The 21564-nt window shown below is 36.3% G+C and overlaps 1 protein-coding gene across 1 annotated transcript in view; it reads right to left on the bottom strand.

Moving 5' to 3' along the window:
• Positions 1-21564, bottom strand: part of NDFIP2 (Nedd4 family interacting protein 2) — a 71070-nt gene that overhangs the window by 20630 nt on the left and 28876 nt on the right. The window contains exons 2-3 of the mRNA XM_050766647.1: positions 14083-14248; positions 1779-1912 (exon numbers count right to left, since the gene is read on the bottom strand). Coding sequence (XP_050622604.1) covers positions 1779-1912; positions 14083-14248 — 300 coding nt within the window. The remainder of the gene's footprint in view (positions 1-1778; positions 1913-14082; positions 14249-21564) is intronic.

The following is a 21564-nucleotide window of genomic DNA, read 5'->3' as shown; positions in this document are numbered from 1 at the left end:
AGGTCTCTAGGGAAACACCCCTTGAGAAAAGGAGTTATTGGGACTTTCATAGCTAGAGAGGACTCAATCTACTTCACTGAGAGATGGGCATGTGCATTTACAAATATATGTGTTCTAAGTAACCTAGAACTGATTTAGACAGAAACACCCTATTTAGATCTATCCTCCTCTATGATGTTCCCCTCACAGCAACAAAAATTCTTATTGACTTAGCTATATTATGCCACTGTGTTAAGAGACTTACTTTCCTCCTCTGTGAAGGAAAAGGCATAACAAATAAATCTGGAGTTTACTGTCTTTATCTACCTCCATAACTGTGTCCAAAGCTATTTATTTATGTTGACATTTAACCCTGTGTGTGCTGGAAGAGGGTAGTGGGAGCAGGCAAAAAAAGGGTTGTTGCTGATAAAAGAAACACATCCAGGGCACATGCTCATCTCTCAAGAGGATCTGCTCGCTGGGCTCTGACCTCATAGCAGCTAGAGGAGAATGCCATACATGGAAGTACATCTCTCTCCCTTGATTCTTCACCTAATTCTACCTTTCCTGGGTGAATTGATATTTTTTCTTTTCCCGAACAAAATGGGGTGAATCCAGGGATCTGAAATGGCATCTCTCAAGTCTGAAGCAAGAAAAAAAAGGCAAAAAATTCTAGCACTCCTTGCAGCCACACTAAAATGTAAATAATTTCTGCCTCTTACCTGGCTGCAGAATAGCAGCTGTATATGCATGTCACTGACTCTCCATGACTGAGACAGCCACTCCTTTTACCAGAGCAAAGAATAATATACATGTATCTCATTAACTCTATTACTAAAACAGGTAGATGAGGAAGACAGAATGCTTGATCATCATTCCAAAATTCTAGAGTAGAATATGTTATTTAAAAAAATAGCTGACAAAAATAATTTGAAGGCCTTGTAACATTTCTGTGTGTTTTTTGGCTACCTTGAGTTCTTTCACAGTCACTAAACCGGCTATGCTAATATAGAAAACATAAACAGAAAAAAAAGATGATTCACAATTAAAATGATAGGCCATAGAATTCAAACTACGTAAGCAGAGAAATAAGTACATGGACATCAAAGGGTCCATGGACTTGAGGTCCAGGCAAAGAGAAGAACTTTCCAAGTGGTGGTAACCAGAGTGAGTGAGTTAGGATGCGAGGTGAAGGCTAACACATGAGGTGCCTGAAATCAAAATTTAGGAAATGGTAAGTGGGGAAGAGCAATAGAAAAGAGGAAGTCAAGGGATGGAGAAGGTGAATTTAACTAGGGGAATGTCAATTTCAACAAAAATGACCACACACATAAGCAAAAGTAGAACAAATACAGTAACCCTTCAACAACACAAGGATTAGGGACACCCACCCCCCTGCATGTGGTAGAAAATCTGAGTGATTTGACTTCCCCAAAACTTAACGACTCACAGCCTACTGTTAACTAGAAGCCTTACTGATAATATAAACAGTCAATAATACATAAACTAGTATCTACATACATTTTATACATTCATTACCTGCCTTAATTTTTTCAATATTTCTGGGCTACGCAATTCATCCCAAGTTTTTTCAAATTACTGCAGATCTCCAAAATGTTTTTCCAATATACTTATTTAAAACAATCTGCATACAAGTAGACCTGTGCAATTCAAACCCATGATGCTCGAAAAAAATCTACATACACACTTAAACACAAAGAACTATTTTTAGTATTACTAAATGTACATATCAATTAACAAAAATAATTTTATCAAAAGAAATGATAAAATTTTCTTACTCTTTGAGATGTTTCTGCTGCTGCAGCCGCCATTGCAGCAGCTTTAGCCTTCTCAGCTTCATCGTATGTAGGAAGAGAGGTAGCAACGCTATAGGGAGGTGGCACAGGATAAAACTCACCATAAACTTCTGTATCTGAAGAAAGAATTCAAAAAGAACCACCAATAAAATCTATTTAATTTTGTAGCCATACTTAACAATTTACAATAGGCCACTAATACAGGACTACTATTATAGTCCTATGTTATAAGCTATAAATTACTATTACAATCATATATCTTATTTTAGTCCAAATTTATTATAAAGAGAAAGAATGGATAAATACCATTTAAAGGCTAATACACTAAACAAGAACCTCTAGATTGAAATTCTGAAAAAGAGTGCCAGACAAGAGAAGTTAAGAATCTCACAATACTTATTACTCATGTGTTCACTGTAGTAGCACTTTTAATTTGCTTCAGGAACTTTTCTTTTGCATTCATAACTTGGCAGTTTGGAGCAAGAGGTCTGGCTTTTGGTGTATAGGCTTTCGGTGCACATGAGCATCCTCTATGTGCTTATTAGTATGCACAAATAACTTAAGTTTACTTGCCTACTATCTCACAGCCAAAGAAGCAAAAAGAAAAAGTCAGGAATAATAATAATAACAAAACATTTACACAGCACTAACCATTTCATATACCACTTCTATATACATTGATCTTAGCATCTCTGAGGTTCAGAAAAGTTGCTTGTACAATATTAAACATTAAGTGGCAGACAAGGAAGCTCCTGACCCCAAATCCTTTGCTCCAATAACATACAAGGGGTAATTTTTTTACATATGTTGATTTCAGCAACTGCCCTAATCTCTTAAGCAAATTCAGTATTTCCCTTTGCTAAAAGATTGAAGTTTTACTTTTTCACTCTTGTGCCTTTCTCTTCCCATTTTTCCTTTATCCATCTGTTTCTTTAGATTTTCTTTTATAAAGTATTTCTCTCTCCAATTTTTGAAATATAATATCCAGAAATACATTACAATAGAAAGTACAGACTGCTTATTTTAAAAATAAAGCCCATCACTTATTACAACATAAGTAGTAAAGTAAAATGCTACACGTCAATCAACTCATTAGACTGATGCTAGAGTCACTGACACACACACAAAAAAGTAGGTTCTAAAAGTAGCATACACCACATTGTCTGACATCACTTTTGTATTTTCCTCCATTATAACTATAGTAGTTTTCTATAAGCATATCTGGTTTTATACACTTTGCTTTAGTGTATTTTGCAAATACTGTATTTCTCACAAACTGAAGGTGTGTGGCAATTCCGCATCGAATAGACAACATATCGAATTTCGATAACACCATCGAAAAATGGTGTTATCAGCACCACTTTTCCAAGAGCATGTGCTCACTTTGTGTGTCTGTCCTATTTTAGTACTTCTAGCAACATTTCAAACGTTTCCAGTGCTATTATTATATCTTTTATGGTGATCTGTGATCAGTGATCTTTGATGTCACTATTGTCATTGTTTTGGGGCACCACAAACTGTGCCCATAGAACACAGGAAACCTAATTAATAAACACTGTATCTGTTTTGTCGCATGTCTCTCACTCTAATTCAAAAGCTAGAAATAATTAAGCCTAGCAAGGACGGCATGTCAAAAGCCAAGACACACTGAAAGCCAGACCTCTTGCTCCAAACAGCCAAGTTATGAATGCAAAGGAAAAGTTCCTGAAGGCAATTAAAAGTGCTACTACAGTGAACACATGAGTAATAAGGGAAACTACTTTATTGCTGATATGGAGAAAATTCTAGTTCCAGTTAGAAGATCAAACCAGTCACAACATTCCTATATGCCAAAGCCTGGTTCAGAGCAACGTGCTAACTCTCTTCAATTCTATGAAGACTGAGAGAAGTGAGGAAGGTAAAGAAGAAAAGTTGGCCACTGGCAGAGGTTGGTTTATGAGGCTACATCAAAGAAGCCATCTTCATAAAAGTGCAACATGAAGCAGCAAGTGCTGACGTAGAAGCTGCAGCAAATTATGCAGAAGATCTAGCTAAGATCATTGATGAAGGTGGCTATGCTAAACAACAGATTTCCAATGTAGATGACACAGCTTTCTACTGGAAGATGTCTTCTAGGACTTTGATAGCTAGAGAGGAGTCAATTCCTAGTTTCAAAGCTTCAAAGGACAGGCTGACTCTCTTGTAAGGAGTTAATTCAGCTGGGAACTTTAAGTTGAAGCCAATGCTCATTTACCATTCTGAAGATCACAGAGCCCTTAAGAATTATGCTCAGTCTACTCTGTGCTCCATAAATGCAACAACAAAGCCTGATGACAGCACACCTGTTTACAGCATGGTTTACTGAATGTTTTAAGTCCACTGTGGAAAGTTCAGGAAAAAAAAGATGTCTTTCAAAATATTACTGCTCACTGACAATGCACCTGGTCACTCAAGACCTCTGAAGGAGATGTACAAGAAGATTAATGTTGTTTTCATACCTACTAACACAACATCCATTCTGCAGCCCATGGATCAAAGGGTCATTCTTTCAAGTCTTACGATTTTACAGCTATATTTCCTAAGACAATTGCTGCCATACTGATTTCTCTGATGGATCTGGACAAAGTAAACTGAAAACCTTCTGGAAAGGATTCACTGTTCTAGATGCCATTAAAAACATTCAGGATCGTGGGGGAAGGTCAAAATATGAATATTAACAGGAGCTGGAAGAAGTTGATTCCAACCCTCACAGATGACTGAGGGGTTCAAGACTTCAGTGGAGAAAGTAACTGCAGACGTGGGAGAAACAGCAAGAGAAGTAGAATCAGAAGTGAGGCCTGAAAATGTGACTGAATTGCTGCAATCTCATGGTAAAACTTGAATGGATGAAAAGTTGCTTCTTACGGATAAGCAAAGAAAGTGATTTCTTGAGATGGGAGATACTCTTCGTGAAGATGCTGTGAACATCGTTGAAATGACAAAAAAGGACTTAGATTACATAAGTTTAACTGACAAAGCAGTGGCAGGGTTTGAGAGAACTGACTCTAGTTTTGGAAGAAGTCCTAGTGTGGGTAAAAGGCCATAAACAGCACTGCACGCTATAGATAATTCTTTCGTAAAACAAAGAGTCAATTGGTGTAGCAAACTTCATTGCTGTCTTATTTTAACAAATTGCCACAGTTGGAGCTGGGCACAGTAGCTGGCACCTGTAATCCCAGCTACTCATGAAGCTGAGGCAAAAGGATCACTTGAGGCCAGGAGTTTGAGACCTGCCTGGGCAACATGGGGAGACTCCATCTTTAAAAATATTAATTTTTTTAAAAAATGGCTGTCCCTGTAGTACTCAGGAGGCCCAGGCAGGAGTATTGCTTGAGCCCAGGAGTCCAAGACTACAGTGAGCTATGATAGCGCCACTGAATCCTGTCTCTAAAAAAAGAAAAGAAACTGCCATAGCCACCCCAACATTCAGCAACCACCACCCTGATCAGTCAGTAGCCATCAACATTGAGGCAAGATCTTCCACCAGGAAACAGATTATGGCTCACGGAAGCTCTGATGATCATTAGCATCTTTTAGCAGTAAAGTTTTAAATTAAGATATGTACATTTTTTAAACACAACGCTACTGCACTCTTAAGAGTATAGTGTAAACGTAACTTTTGTATGCACTGGGAAACCAAAAAATTCATATGACTCTCTTTACTGAGATATTCGCTTTACTTCAGTAGTCTGAAAATGAACCAGCAATATTTCTGAAGTATGCTTTTATTTTTTTACATTTGTTTACAATTTTCTCTAACAGAATTTCTTGCATTTCCAACCTAAAAACACATTTTACTCTAGCAATACTTCTACTGTATTTTCATGCATATAGGTCTTAAAACAATTTTTAGTGCTGTCAATAAGAGCTAAGAACCTGAAGTTAGGTCATTTTTAATCTAATCACATGGAATTGGTACTAGCAGTATAATACTGAATGTTATCAAACACAAGAGACAAGAGTCAAATTCTTAGAAAAGATTTATTATCAGAATGTAAAAACGTAAGTGGTCAAGTAAACAGATTTCTTTAGTTCTGAAAGAGTAGAAGCAAAACCTAAGTAAAAACAATGTTCACAAATTCTAAGGTAGTAACATTAAAACTGTAAATTTTAAAAACTGGAACAATGGCACACATTATCCGAGGAGATGTGATCTTTCATAATAACAAGGATGTAAATTTTTGAAAGGTTTTAATACTCGAGACAGGAAAAAAAATCCCTACGACTAATAGATGAAAGTTGGGTAGGAAAACTCAACTGCTACAGCTTTAATTTTCACTTTTAAATTTTACTTATTTTTCTCTACCCTTTTAAGAGAGTAGTTCTCAACAAAAGGATTTAAAGTCTGGCGAGCTCCAGCTCCAAATCCTCCTCTTAGAAGTTGTGTGACCTCAAGCTAATCACTTAAGCACTATAAAGCTCCACTTTCTCATCCATAAAACTGACACAGCAGGGCTATTACTTGCTATTACGGGATAAAATAGAAGAGTATTCAAGAGGACTCTGTAAACTGTGAAGCATTACACAAATGTCACGTATTATTATTTACGTTGCTCAGATCTATTAAAAACTAGCCAAAAAGTGACCCAATGGAGAATATAATCTCTGCAAAATCTAGCACAGTTCATGTTTAAAATACAGTCATGCATCACTTACTAACACGGATATATTCTGAGACATGTGTTAAGCAATTTAGTCTTTGTGGAACATCACAGAGTGTACTTACATAAACCTAGAGTGTAGAGCCTACTACACAACTAGGCTATATGGCATATAGCCTATTGCTCAGACTACAAACCTGTACAGCATGTTACTGTACTGAATACTCTAGGCAACTGCAACACAATGTTAAGTATCTGTGTTATATAAATACATCTAAACATAGAAAAAGTACAGTAAAAATATGTTCTAAAATATTAAAAAGTGGCCTACCTGGATAGGCCCCTACAATGAATGGAGCTTAGAAGACTGGAAGTTGCTCTGGGTGAGTCAGTGAATGAGTGACGAGTGAACGTGAAGGCCTAGGACACTACCATACACTACCATAGACTTTAGAAACACTGTACACCTAGGCTACCCTAGATTTATTTTAAAATATTTTTCTTCCTTCAATAATAAATCTCAGCTTTCTGTATTTTTACTTTATAAACTTTTAAATTTAACTTTGTGACTCTTTTATAAGAACACAGCTTAAAACACAAACACACTGTACAGTGTACAAAAATATTTTCTTCTTTATATCCTTACTCCACAATCTTTTTTCTATTTTTTAAATTTTTTAAACTTTTTAAACTTTTTTTTTTTTGAGACAAGGTCCCACTCAGTCACCCAGGCTGGATTGCAGTGGCACACGGCTCACTTCAGCCTCAACTTCCCAGGCTCAATCAATTCCCTCACCTCAGTCTCCGAAGTAGCTGGGACTACAGGTGTGCATTGCCACACCTAAATAATTTTTGTATTTTTTGTTGAGACGGGGTTTCCCCAAGTTGCCCAGGCTGGTCTCAAACTCCTAGGCTGTGATCCTCCCACCTCAGCCTCCCAAAGCACTGGGATTATAGGCATGTGCCACCATGCATGGCTAGTTTTTTTGTTAAAAACTGCAACACAAACACACACATTAGCTTAGGCCTACACAGAGTCAGGATCATCAATATCATTGTCTTCCACCTCCACATTTGTCCCACTGGAAGGTTATCAGGGGCAATAACACACATGGAGCTGTCATCTCCTATGACAACAAACGCCTTCTGGAATACCTCCTGAAAAGATCTGCCTGAGGCTGTTTTACAGTTAATGTGTTTTTTATAAGTAGAAGGAATGCACTCTAAAATAATAATTAAGATTAATAAATATAAAAATCAGTAATATAGTCATTACCATTATCAAGTATTATATAATGTACATAATTGTATGTGTTAGACTTGTACACAACTGACAGCATAGTGGATTTGTTTACACTAACACTGCCACAAACACTGAGTAGTGCAACCTTATGACAGCTACCACGTCACTAGGTGATGGAAATTTTTCGGCACCATTGTACATGCAGTCTGTCACTGGCCAAGATGTTGTTATGCAGCATATGACCAAATCTCTTTAAAGAAAGTGAAAACAACCCAATTACTATACCATCGAGACTAAGTGATTATTTTTAACATATCTTGGAATTTCCTTTACATGGAAATGTTCATCTATTTCTTAAATAATGGGGATCACATCATATATGTCATTTTATATTCTACTTTTTAAATTTGCTGTTTCAAAGTATGTGATATCAGTAAACGGTCTTCAAAAAACCTAATTTTAATGGTTATGCAATAAACATGCTATTATTCGAAAATGTATTTAATGATTCCCCTATTTTGGGCATGTGTGATGCTTCCATTTGTTAGTTATTAAAGTCACTTGCTGTCTTCGCTTTCTCCCTACCTGTGCGCTTTTTAACCCATTATATGCTAGGTTTCTATTTGAAACACTCCAAAGAAACCATTATGGCAAAAGTCACTAATGACCTTCAAATAGCCAAAATCATAGGACACTGCAATTATAAAACATGACTGTGGACTTTAGAATTAGATACATCTGAGTTCGAATTCTGTCTTTACCACTGAGAAGCTATGTGAACACGGGCAAGTTATTTAATTCTCCATCATTGGTTTCTCCTCTGTAATTTGAACCTCATTTTTGCAGATGTGATTTACTCAGGATGGCTGGAAAATCAGATGAGCTATATACCTAAGAACTTGGAGAAAGGGCAGGTATGCAGTAAGCACACAGTAAGTGCTAGGTATAATCTTTTTAAATTCTTGACCAGCCACTTCTTTTTAAAATTCTCTCCTCTCTTGGCTTCTAGAATATTCTTTTCAGAGTCCTCGCCTACCTGCCTAATAGTTCTTCTTTACTTGTGTTGCTAGTCTTCAAGGTTCTCCTGTTACCCTTTATTTAACTTCATTCTCCTGAAGGTCCTTAGATGACTCTATCTTGGTGTTTCTCATACCTCTCCAGCTTCTCTTTCGCTGATCTGCTAATCTTCCCCTACTCACTGTTAAATGTTGTAGTTCCTCAACATAGACAACTTCTTCCTCCTCTCTACTCTCTCCTTTGCTATTTCATTCATGGATTAAGAATTCAACTACCAACTACACACAGTTGATTTATAACATTTATTTCTAGCCCAAACCTCTCCTCTGAATTTCAGGCTTATTTGATGTGGGTCTATTTGTTATCACTTGACTGCCTATTTGCTATCTCCTCTTTAGTTCTCAAAGGCACCTAAAATTCAACATGGCCAAAAAATAACATTTTGATCTTCATCCCAAACCTGTTCCTTTTCAGTGATACTTGGGCATCATTCTTAACCCCTTCTCCCTCATCCTTATCCAATCTGTCACCAAGGCATTGATTTTTACTTCCCACATATTGCTTGAATCCACATACTCTTCACCACCAGCACTCTAGTCCAAACTACCAGCATCTCCTGTCTGAAGTTTTAGCAGCTCCACCTCTTCTCTCCATCTGCTAAGAGCATAAAATTATAGATCTCACTAATATTGCAAAAACTTTAAAATATTCACAAATCTAAATCCAGAAGAGATTAGAACATGGCATGAAAACTGTGTATTTCAGAACATGGAGCTGGACTAGCTTAAAGACATATAATAATATATTTCATTTCATCAAAAATTAAAAGAGAAAAACCATATACAATAATTCTGCCTTAGGCATGGTTTTGCTTTCCACAGTTTCAGTGACCCCAAGGTCAACTGCAATCCAGAAATATTCAATAGAAAACTGTAGAAATAAACAACTCATAAGTTTTAAATTGTGCGCTGTTCTGAATATCACGATAAAATCCAAACCAACTCACTGTGTCCTGGCCAGGATGTGAATCATCCCTTTGTCCAGTGTATACATGATGTCAATACTACCCACCCATCAGTCATTTAGCAACTCTATGTTATCAAATCTACGATTGAAGTATTGCAGTACGTGTGTCCATGTAACTCTATTTTACTTAATAATGGCTCCAAAACACAAGAGTAGAGATGCTGGCAATTCAGATATGCCAAAGAGAGCCATAAAGTGCTACCTTTAAGTGAAAAAGTGAAAGTTCTTGCCTTAATAAAGAAAAAAAAATAGTAGGCTGAGGTTGCTAAGATCTACAGTAAAAAAGAATCTTCTATCCGTGAAATTGTGAAGGAAAAAGAAATTTGTGCTAGTTTTGCTGTCACATCCCCAACTGCAAAAGTTTTGGCCACAGTGTGTGATAAGTGCTTAGTTAAGATGGAAGAGGAATTAATTTGTATGTGAAGGACACAAGCAGAAACATGTTCCGATTGACGGCAATGTGTTGCACCAGAAGGCACTGAGCCTATACGAAGATTTCAGCAAGGAATCTCCTGAAACCAGAGACACTGAGCCATTTACTGCAAATAAGGAATGGTCACACAGATTGAGGATTAGGTTTGGACTAAAAAATAAAAAATTACTGGAGAGTCTGTGTCTACTAATGAAGAAGCTGCTGTCGCATTTCTGGCAGAGTTGAAGAAGCTGATTAAGGAGAAAGGATACCATCCAAACAAGCTTTCAATTGCGATGAAACTGGGCTCTTCTGGGAGAAGATGCCTGACAGAACTGACATTTATCAAAGTACAAAGGAGGCATTAAGGCATAAAACGTGGAAGGACAGATTAACTCAGGTACCGTGTGGTGACACTGCAGGGCATATGACAGAGCCAGGCATACTGTACAAAGTGAAAAATCCATGTGCCCTCAAAGAAAAAATGAAAAATTATCTGCCCAAATTCTGGCAACATAATTAGAAAGTATGGGTGACAGCTATCTCGTTCATGGAATGGTTCCACCAATGCTTCATCCCCGAAGTGAAAAACTATTTGAAAGAAGACAAGTTGAAATTTAAAGTCCTGTTAATAACAGACAATGCAGCTGACCATCCTGAACCTGTTTGCTATGAAAATGAAAATGTCGAGGTTTTATTTTGACCTCCAAATATAACCTCATTGCTTCAGTCCCTTGACCAGCGCATCATCTGGTCTGTCAAGGCCACATATACTTGCCTAGTATTTAATCACATTTGATCAGCAATTGATGCAGACCCTAATATGGACATAATACAGTGCTGGAAATCACTATTGCTGATGCAGTAACATTCATCAAAGCTGCAACTGATGAATTAAAACCAGAAACTGTAGATGTCTCCTTGAAGAATGTTTGGAGCAAAGTTATGAATGATTTTAAAGGCTTCTTGGGGATCAATGGAGAAGTCCGGAAAATCATACAGCATGACAAGTTGGTAGAGAAGGATTTGCCAATATCCTTGATGAAGAAGTAGAAGGTCATAACTGAAGGCCATCAAGAAGTGTTAATAAATGAGGCCATGGAAGAGTTAGAGTCATCTACAGAGGAAGAGGAAGACGAAGAATAAAATGAAGCAGAATCAGTAATGAGGCCATTACCAAAATTTGCTGAAGTGTTTCAAATTGCACAGACATTAAATGACAAAATTATTGAATATGATCCTTAATGGGACATAGTATCAAAGTCACCCAAATAATCACTGAAGCACTACAACCTCTGCAGCAACACTTCAACGAGTTAATAAAAAAGAGACAACAACTTCCAGTTACAATGTTCTTCCAAAAGGTTTCAGCAAAATAACCTTCAATTATCAAGGATCCCCACTCATCGACATCATGATGGTTTTGCAGTCCAGGATCACCTGAAGTAGACAATCCCCCTTCTGACATATCATCAGAAGATCAATAGTAGCCTAACACTACATCACAATGCCTATGTCATTCACCTCACTTCATCTCATCATATAAGCATTTTATCATCTCATATCATCACATGAAGAAGAATGGGTATTCCAAGAGAGAGAAAGAGGGACTACATTCATATAACTTTTATTACAGTATATTGCCATAAATATTCTAGTTTATTATTAGTTGTTGTTAATCTCTTACTGTGGCTAATTTATACATTAAACTTTATCATAAGTATGTATGTATTAAAAAAACACAGTATGGGCCGGCGCGGTGGCTCATGCCTGTAATCCCAGCACTTTGGGAGGCCGAGGCAGGCGGATCACCTGAGGTCAGGAGTTCGAGACCAGCCTGACCAGCACGGTGAAATGCCGTCTCTACTAAAATTACAAAATTAGTCAGGTGTGGTGGCACATGCCTGTAATCCCAGCTACTTGGGAGGCTGAGGGAGGAGAATTGCTTGAACCCGGGAGGTGAAGGTTGCAGTGAGCCAAGATCACGCCATTGCACTCCAGTCTGGGTAACAAGAGGGAAACTCCATCTCAAAAAAAACAAAAACAAAAACAAAGAAAAAACAGTATGTATAGAAAAAACACAGTATTTATAGGGCTCAGTGCTAGCTGTAGTTCTAGGCATCCACTGGGGTTCTGAGAACACATCTCCCTTGGATAAGGGGGCTTGCTATAATTTTAAAATCAGGTACCAAAAGAAGACTCCAAGGTTTCTGGCATACTGAAGCCATTTGTAACATAGGAGAGACTGTAGAAGGAGAAGGTTTGGTGCTACAGAGAAGAGTAAGTATGCAGTTGTGACAGTTTTAAAAGTTAGTCTTCAAGTTCTTTAAAACTCCTCTCATCAAGAAGTAGAGATGAATTCCTCTCCTCTTGAATAAGGACTAAACTTAGTGACTCATTTCTAACAACCAAATATGGCAGAAGTAATACCATGTGACATTTGAGACAGTATCATAACAGGTGATACAGCTTCCATCTGACTTTCTCTCAGAATGCTTGTTCTTGGAACCCAGCCACCATCTACCGAGGAAGTGTAAGCCACAATAAGAAGCCACATTTAACTGTCTTGGCCAGTAGCCCCAGCTGTGGTCCTAGCTGAAGCCAGTATAAACCACCAAACATGTGAAAAAGGAAGCTTTTGAGATCATTCCAACCCAAGCCGCCATGAGACAACAGTCACATAAGACTCTAGGAGAGAATAGCATAGTTCAACCCAGTCCATGCCCAGAACAGTAAGAATTAACAGTAATAAATGATTGATATTTTACTCTATTACATTTCGGGTAGTTTGTTACACAGCAATAGCAATGGTAGTCACAACAAAGGGATCACAATTTCACTCTTAAAATTATTCACAGCATCTTTCATTACTCAGACAAACATCACTGGGAAAACAACTCATTTTCTTTCTTCAAAATTATAGTCAAATTAATTTTTTAAATCTAAGGTAGCAAAGTCTTATTATTATATTGTGAAAATTTGTAAAATATTGAAGAAGTATTTAGCATATAATAAATTTTAACAGACATCAAACCAGCTGTTAAATCTTAAAGACAAAATTGTTATCAACATAAAAACTGTGCATAAAACTGGGCAATGAGCAAGCATATTCATCAAATAAACATTTTATACAAATAAAAGGAGTAAGCATGTATTAATTTCATTAGTGAGGACACCATGAAAAAATGATTTTCAGTAACTACACAAAAAAAGTAAATGAATTTGGTAGAAGAAATATTGAATTTACATATTCCAAATGTAAAAATGGTAACCAGAGAAAGCTGGCATTAATTTGAGAGCAGTAGATGATGTTAACTACAGAATAAGATGAAAAGTTCCAGTGAAAAATTTTTACTGTTAAAATGTTTTTCAGTAACTGATTTTTAAAATGAAATTTTTTCATAATGAGTATACAAAATATTTAGAGAAGTTATTTAGAATTTATTTAGAAATTATTAGACTAGAGAAGTTATAATCACATACAAAATTAAACAATCATCAGATAGTATACAAAATCACACTGGTATACAAAAGTGATCAAACTGAATAATTTATCATTGCTTAGGAAATAAAAATTGTAGTCAGAAAAACAGATTAGTTCTTTAGAGTGACCTGAATAAGATGAACAGCAGCAAACAGGAATTAATGACTTGTATTCAAGAATTATCATATGTATGGGATAATACTATATACACCCTTCACCTGTAGTCACACATACCACATTCTCACACTCATCATCGTCTTGTTTTATGGCTACATAATTATGTACACATATATACATACACACATATATATGGGTATATACATTTGTATATTTATATGTGCACACAGTATGTATACACATATATAAACATCCATGTGCATATATGTTTAAAAGTCCATTAACAGACTTGATAAGTACACAAAACCAAAATGTCAAAAAAAAAAAAAAAAAAAGAACTAATAAAAACATTACTAGCTGTTTCATACCTGAAGTTGTAGGTACTTCCACAGTAATACTACTATATGGTGGAGGGGAAGAATCAGTTTCAAGTGCTGGTGCTGAGGAGGCAGCCTGCACAATCTGCGGTGCTGGGTTTGAAGTAGATGGCTGCTCTATGGCCGATAATTCCGAGTTATCCTCTTCATTAAGAAGCTAAGAGAACAAAACAAAAAGAAAACATTCATGTAATGCTAATTATTTTTTAAATTTAGGCTAATTTTAGGCTAATTTTATCATTTCAGACACAGGATCACTTTTTGGCCAAACACAAAGTAAAATGGCATTTTTAGATAGTATACAAAATCACACTAGTATTTCAAAGTTTTTGAAAAACAATTTGTAAAGACTTAGTTATTAAGAAGTTCAGAATTTTCAGTTTCTTTACAATAAAGTTCAAATTAAGAATTTATAAAGAAAATATCATGATTCAAAATAGATACAAATTCATATGATCCTACAGTAGATATCAAAGGTCCACCACATTGCTTGGATAAGGGGGCCTACTGTAATTTTAAAATCAGGTACCAAAAGAAGACTCCAAGGTTTCTGGCCTATTGAAGCCATTTATTGAAATCAGAGAGACTGTAGAAGGAGAAGGTTTGGTGTTACAGGAAAGAAGAAGTATGCAATTGTGACAACAGTTATTGCATACTACAAAGAAAAGCAAAAATCCTAATAACATAGCCACAATACCATCTCTACTACCATCTCTTCCTACTTATGAGCCTCCTGAAAAAATGTGTGAATCTAGAATAATTAGAAATGAAAGCTGAATTAATGAAATGGAATAAAACAGATAAACATTCTAAAAATGTGGAGTACTCTAAGTAGGTTTTCCCAAGTACAAAAAAAATTACTAAAGCAAGGCTGGGCGCAATGGTTCACGCCTGTAATCCCAGCACACTGGGAGGCCAAGACAGGTGGATCACTTGAGGCCAGGAATTTGAGAACAGCCTGGCCAACATGGTGAAACCCTGTCTCTACTAAAAATACAAAAATTAGCTGAGTGTGGTGGCGCACACCTGTAATTCCAGCTACTTGGGTGGTTGAGGCAGGAGAATTGCTTGAACCCGGGAGGCGGAGGTTGCAATGAGCCAAGATTGCGCCACTGCACTCCAGCCTGGGCGATAGAGCGAGACTCCATCTCAAAAAAAAAACAAACCAACAAAAAAATTACTAAAGCAAAACGAGTTGATGTGTATATAAAACTCTAGCAAATGTTCTTCATCTCAACAAATTCACTGAGAGTTCAATAAATGTTAATAACATGTTGAGATCTTTAATCACTTAACTCAATCTTCACAACAACCTAGGAGATCCTAGGAGACAGAGACTGTTATTATCACCAATAAAAGGAAAACAATAAACAAACAGGGAGTACAGAAACTAATTTGCCAAACGTCACAACAGTAAGAATGGGTAAAGTAAGGAAGTAAAGCCAAGCAGTGCGACTGAAGACCTTTTGCTTACTTACGGTAATCTTTGAAATGGTCATTCTTCAGGAACTGGTAATAACTACATGCAGACAAACTAAGATGAGTCAAAGGCATCAATACTAACTATAAAAAGTGATTCATCAAGAAGTACTTTGATCCTTAAATATATTTGGCAAAAAGTCTTACTAAAAATTTTAAGATACTTTTAAAACTGGAATCTCGATTTCAAAAGAAACTACTAGTTTTCCATATTATTTAATTTTCATATTTTGATGTATTCCTGTTACTCTAAGAAATTCAATGTTAAAAATAATCCCCCAAATAAATTTTGTCAGAGCTAGTATACATACCAATTTGAATGTGAAGTAGCAAAATGAAAATGAATTTTGGAATTTAGAAAGAGCAGCATGTTGGACTGGGCGCAGAGGCTTGCACCTGTAATCCCAGCATTTTGGGAGACTGAGGCAGGCGGGCTACTTGAACTCAGGGGTTCAAGATCAGCCTGGGCAATATGGTGAAACCCAATCTCTACCAAAAAATACAAAAATTGGCCAGGCCTGGCATGTGACTGCAGTCCCAGTTACTAAAGAGGCTGAGGTGGGAGAATCACTTGAGCCTAGGAGGATGAGACTGCAGTGAGCCATGATCATACTACTGCACTCCAGCCTGGATGACAGGGTAAGACATTGTCTTAAATAGAAAAAAGAAAAGAAAAAAAGAAAAAACTAAAAAAGAAAGATCAGCATGTAAATTTTTGCTCTACCATTTAGGACCTCTGATAAAATTTTCTCCATGCCTTAGTGTTCACTTATTAGCTCTGAATGCAGTCAAAATCCTCATAGGGTTGTAAAATAATATTTGGAAAGCATCTAATATAACAACCAACACACTGAAGGATTTAACAAATACTATTCTCCCACTTCTTCCCTTTTATTTAGTTTAGTTCATCACCTCAAGGAGAAATTATGCGGTACTCTCTAACAATCCAGTCAGTAGTCACTCATCTTTAAAATAAATAAGTAAATGCAAAGAAAACAAGAGGTCAATTTACTACACATTGCTTTTCCATGTCTTGGTAAATGATCACACTAGCAAAACATTTTTGTGAGATAGTAAATGTAGTATAACTTAACAAAACTGTCACAATCATGTCTAAAATCATTTTTGAAATTACTAAGACCACTCTTTCCACAAACATAACATTAAAAGTTACATAATTAAATCAATTCACATAAATTGAATTCTAAAACCAAATAAACATAAGTGAATTTTATGATTATGAGCCTTATGAAATTTATATTTCTTGAAGCACTTTTCAAGTAGGCACTAAATGACCACCCTCTTGACTAGCGACATGTTGCACCTGGTATTACAATCTGTCTCCCATGTCTTCCTACTACATGGTATCCAGGAGAATTCCTCACTTAATTATCTTTAAGTGATAATATTTTAAGACCAAAAATGTTAGATGAGCAAAGAAAGTCAAATAAAAGTACAATACAGATATCTACTTGTTAATATCACCTAAACAATTAATTGTGAAGGTGTCGAAAAGGGAAAACCACTTTTCCACATCTCTTATTAAAGTTGCAAATGTAGATACAGCGAGCTTTATATGCAAAACAGCATTCTTCCAGTTTCTCACAAAAAAACACTCTTTACCACATTAAATACAAAAATGTGCTCCCCAGAATGACCAACTTACTTTCAAAAACTGTCAGAATTTACTCAAATAACTAAAATGAAAGGAATAACTACAAACACTTTTATATATAAGCTCCAAAATAAAGCTTTGGAGCCTATAAAACATGCCCTAATTTATTTCAACTGCCCTACCTAACACCTACGGTTTTGACAAAATTATAATATGTGAATATTACCATGCATCAACAGTAAAACTCACTAACTCAGTCAACGACCTCTACCTACTGTAGCATATATAACTTTCAATTTACTTTAAATAATATTATGCAATTTTGATATCTTTGTGCCAGCAATAAAATTGACTCTATGAATTAACCAACTTTGATTGCCTTTTAAACAAATTCATTACAAGGGTTAAAAGAAAATCATATTTATCAAATTAGACAATTCCACTTGAGAATAATTTCTCTTAAACATGTTCTCCAATGGTTCTATTTGACATTCATTAACAATTACCTAATAGCAAAAAGGGAGGAGGGGGAGGCAGGAGAAGAGGGGACCTACCTGTATACCGTAATGCGCTAAGCTCTGTGCCCGATTTATACATCACCTCAAAAGCTTCCAGCTTTTCCTACTTATAAGTCTCCTGAAAAAATGTGGGCAAATAGCACATGAGAACTAAACTGTCTTTAATATATCAACCAGGGTGGTGAAAAGTTGCACAGTGAATGAACCAAAATTTTTTTCTTTTTGTTTAAAGAAAAAAAATGACAACAGAGCTGTCTTAAAAGCATTTGTAGCTAGTCTTTACAGATGTATACTGAGTGTTTTTAATAACAAGAAAACTGTAAGCATTATGATTAACTCTAGCTGGAAGCACAGCCTTCTAGTGTATAAAGATTGTTTCTTTTACTTTTATTGGCATTTATCCTGTATAATAACCTTTCATTCTATCTTAAGGTGATAAAATATTAATGTAATAACTGGATGCTTTGCTTTTGAGAAGCTAGAGACCTCACTGAATGTTCTCTAAAAGTAACAAGATAAGACTGTGCAGATGCGCTATCAAGTGTTGCTTGGCAAGCAGTGCACTACATTAGAGCCTGGTGGGTCAGCCAGCAATGTGACCTCTTCTCATTTCTTTTCTGTTTTAATTTGGATGTAGGTTAGACCTACAGGAAGAGAACTGTAATTTTTTACAAATCATTTTTAAAGTAGGAAAAAAAAGTGATCTAAACAGCCTATGAATATGTATACTATCATATTATTACTATGTTTAGTATCAGAGGGCAGATCCAGGAATAAGAGTCATTGCAATGAGATAAATTTTAGCTCAATAAAAAACTTGGCTGACTGTGGTGGCTCACACCTTGTAATCCCTTTGGGAGGCCAAGATGGGAGGATCACTGGAGCCCAGGAATTCAAGACCAGCCTGGGCAACACAGGGCGACCCTGTTAAAGTAACAGCTCTCCATAAGTGGAGGTTATGTCTGTCTTGTCGAACACTCTGAAAATATTAAATAGAAGTAAGTCCCCCAAAGTACTCTGATTCAGCCTTGGTTAACATTAAAAGAAAATATAATATAGGTCACCAGTCATAATGACATAAGATGGAAAGCTCTGAGAGAGAAAAACCTTGCTAACACAAGTATTTTGACGTCTCTAACAGTTAGTACTACTTTCCTTAATATGTTGCCATTACTTTTAATGGCAAAATCACAATTACTTTTGCACCAACCTAATAAATTAAAGAGAGAGGGCTGAAGAACATTAACTTCTCAAAGACCTCCAAGGAACAAAGAAGTCAAACGGGTGGAATAAAGATCTTATATAAATTTCTATTTAAAAAAGAATCACAACTCTGGTCAACTTCCTTTTCATGTGTTAAGACTGCAACGTAAATATACTAAATACCAAGATTCCCTCCTGGAACACAACATGCTCTCTATGGCACATTCATTTGTTGTGTTTACACTCCTTTGATTAGGAGAGATACGCTTCTTGAAATCTTACAAAATATCAAGAGAAACATACTCTCTTCAAAATTCTATTTACCTTACTCAGATCTTATCTAAGGAAACAAGTATTTACGAATCTGTCCTACAATTATGACTCTTTGTCAATAGGTCAATATGATCTGAACATATGGCTTGCTGATCTCCTAATCCTTAATGAAAAAAAAAAAAAGAGAGAGAAGAGAAAAAACCAACATAAAGGAGAGAAAACATCTGAGTGTGCTGGGTTGACACCTTCTCACGCTTTCTTTCCCTCTAAGGTTGTCTATCTTCAAGGACGCTGCTCCCTGCTGGACTCCACTCACCCTCTCAAAGTCTTCTGAAAATCCAACAATCTAGCTCCCATCAATTTATCATGAAAAGCCCACAATGTATGTCATTAATGTCTATATGTTTCATCATGGGATGATGTTCAGCTCACTTTTTGTAGTTTTATATCACAATATGTGTTAGATATATTTTAAGTTTACCTTTAAAAGATGGCATTTTTTGAAGTCTGGCAACGAACTTGAGTTTGTGTCTCTCCACAGTACAATATCTTGATTTCATTAAGGCCTGGAACTTTTTGAATATTTGTTGGCGACTATGCTGGGTGTTAAACAGAGTAGACATGTGATTGTCTCCCTAAAATCCTTTCCATAACTCTTTCATTGTAAGTCCACAGTAATTTCTGTGGGAATTAACCCACCCTACTCGAAGCCTAACCCCAACTACATTAATCAGGATACTCCTTTGGCATGACAACTGGTTCCCAACCAGCATGGCTTTCCTCCTGTGTAGGATACCTGGGTCAAAGCTAGGTGATAAGGTAACCTAAAATGATCCAATTAAAGATGATGGCATATTTTAATATTCACATAAATTAATTGAGCTAATTTCCAAGACAAATATGGTTTTCATCAAATTGTTTTAATAAAATGACAACACAGAGTGATTCTAGTTTTTAAGATTTCCCTCCTTAAGTGGCTTGGAGACCATAATTTAGAAACCAAAATGGAGAAGCTACAACCACAGGACCAGCCCAAACTGAGCCTACTCTGTCAATAACAAAATGTCAAGTACCTTTTAGGTGTAACAGATTCAGAGACTGCAAGACATGTAGCCTGGGCATATGCAACAGAAAAAGCTTGACTTCTAACAATCCCCACAACCAAAGAATCCTCCCCTCAGAACCAAGAAGACTGGGATGTGACCAAAGACAGGGGTCCATTGGCCTGGAAGATCTGAGACTACAATCCACATCAATATACCTTTCCACAAATGGTCAAATTCGCAGCTCTCCAATCAGACCCTGCCAAGCCAACATTCCTAAATCCTTTTCCTGGCCCTCTGATCCCTTAAAAGTTGCCTTAGAGCCTAAACTGGGGACACGGTTTTGAATCTGTTCCTATCTTCTTGCTTACCAGTTTTGTAGTAAAGCCTTTCTTTTCTCAAAAGCCAGTTCCACATACTACTGGGTCTCTGTGTATCCATCAGGCAGCAACAGCAAGCCCATGTGCTTGATAACAAGGCTGTTTCAATGCATTTTTTAAAAGCAGAAGACATTTTAAATGATAGTGTTTGAATTTATAAAACTATTTAAATTTTCAAGTTTTCAAAATATTCCAGTGCTTTGGTTTTCACAAGCTAACATACTAGTATTCTATCCAACAAAGCCATCGACAATATAATGATAATGGTAACTAGTAATCAAAGGTTTTGTTTCCTTAATCAAATTAAGTAAGGACATTTTGACAGATTCTCCAGAAAGTTTCTGATTTGCAGGTACCAAAAATTAGTCAAAAATGGGGTGGCTAATAAAGTTTGAAAGTCAAATTGTGCAAAGAATATATACATAATAATAAAAGACTGAGGTCTCACACATTAAAGCATAGAAAAATATCAAAATATTCAGCAATCAGAATCTGAACATTAAGAGGTTTTAAAAGCAAAACTATTTAGGGAGAAGAACAGAAAACAAGAACTAGTAAATTCTAATTGCAACCATTTCCTTCCAGGAAACATTCACTCACAAGTTTGTGCTGCTTTCTGAGTCCCTGGGGGCTTAGGGACACCTGGCCATCTCTAATTAGATTTGGGAATTATGTCTGCCTTCCCAATCAGATCATAAGCTTTTGATATTTAGGAAATATGCGTTGTTCATCTTGGTATCCCCTAAATCAGGTAACAGAGTTTAGGGCATAGAATTGGCTTCACATTAAATATACTGTCCTCTAAACCTCGTAGAGTTTTTCCCTCATGGAAATGGGAGCTTGTCAAATAATGGATGCAATATGCACTGAATACATCAAGATTCAGTATTACACACCTCACAGATTTCTACAATTGCCACAGCGCTTTACATATATAAACTTGAAATATTTCATATTCAACT

This window comes from Macaca thibetana, chromosome 17 (assembly GCF_024542745.1).
Source record: "Macaca thibetana thibetana isolate TM-01 chromosome 17, ASM2454274v1, whole genome shotgun sequence".
In the NCBI taxonomy this organism is placed as follows: Eukaryota; Metazoa; Chordata; class Mammalia; order Primates; family Cercopithecidae; genus Macaca; species Macaca thibetana.
This window is presented reverse-complemented; position numbering and strand designations above follow the sequence as displayed.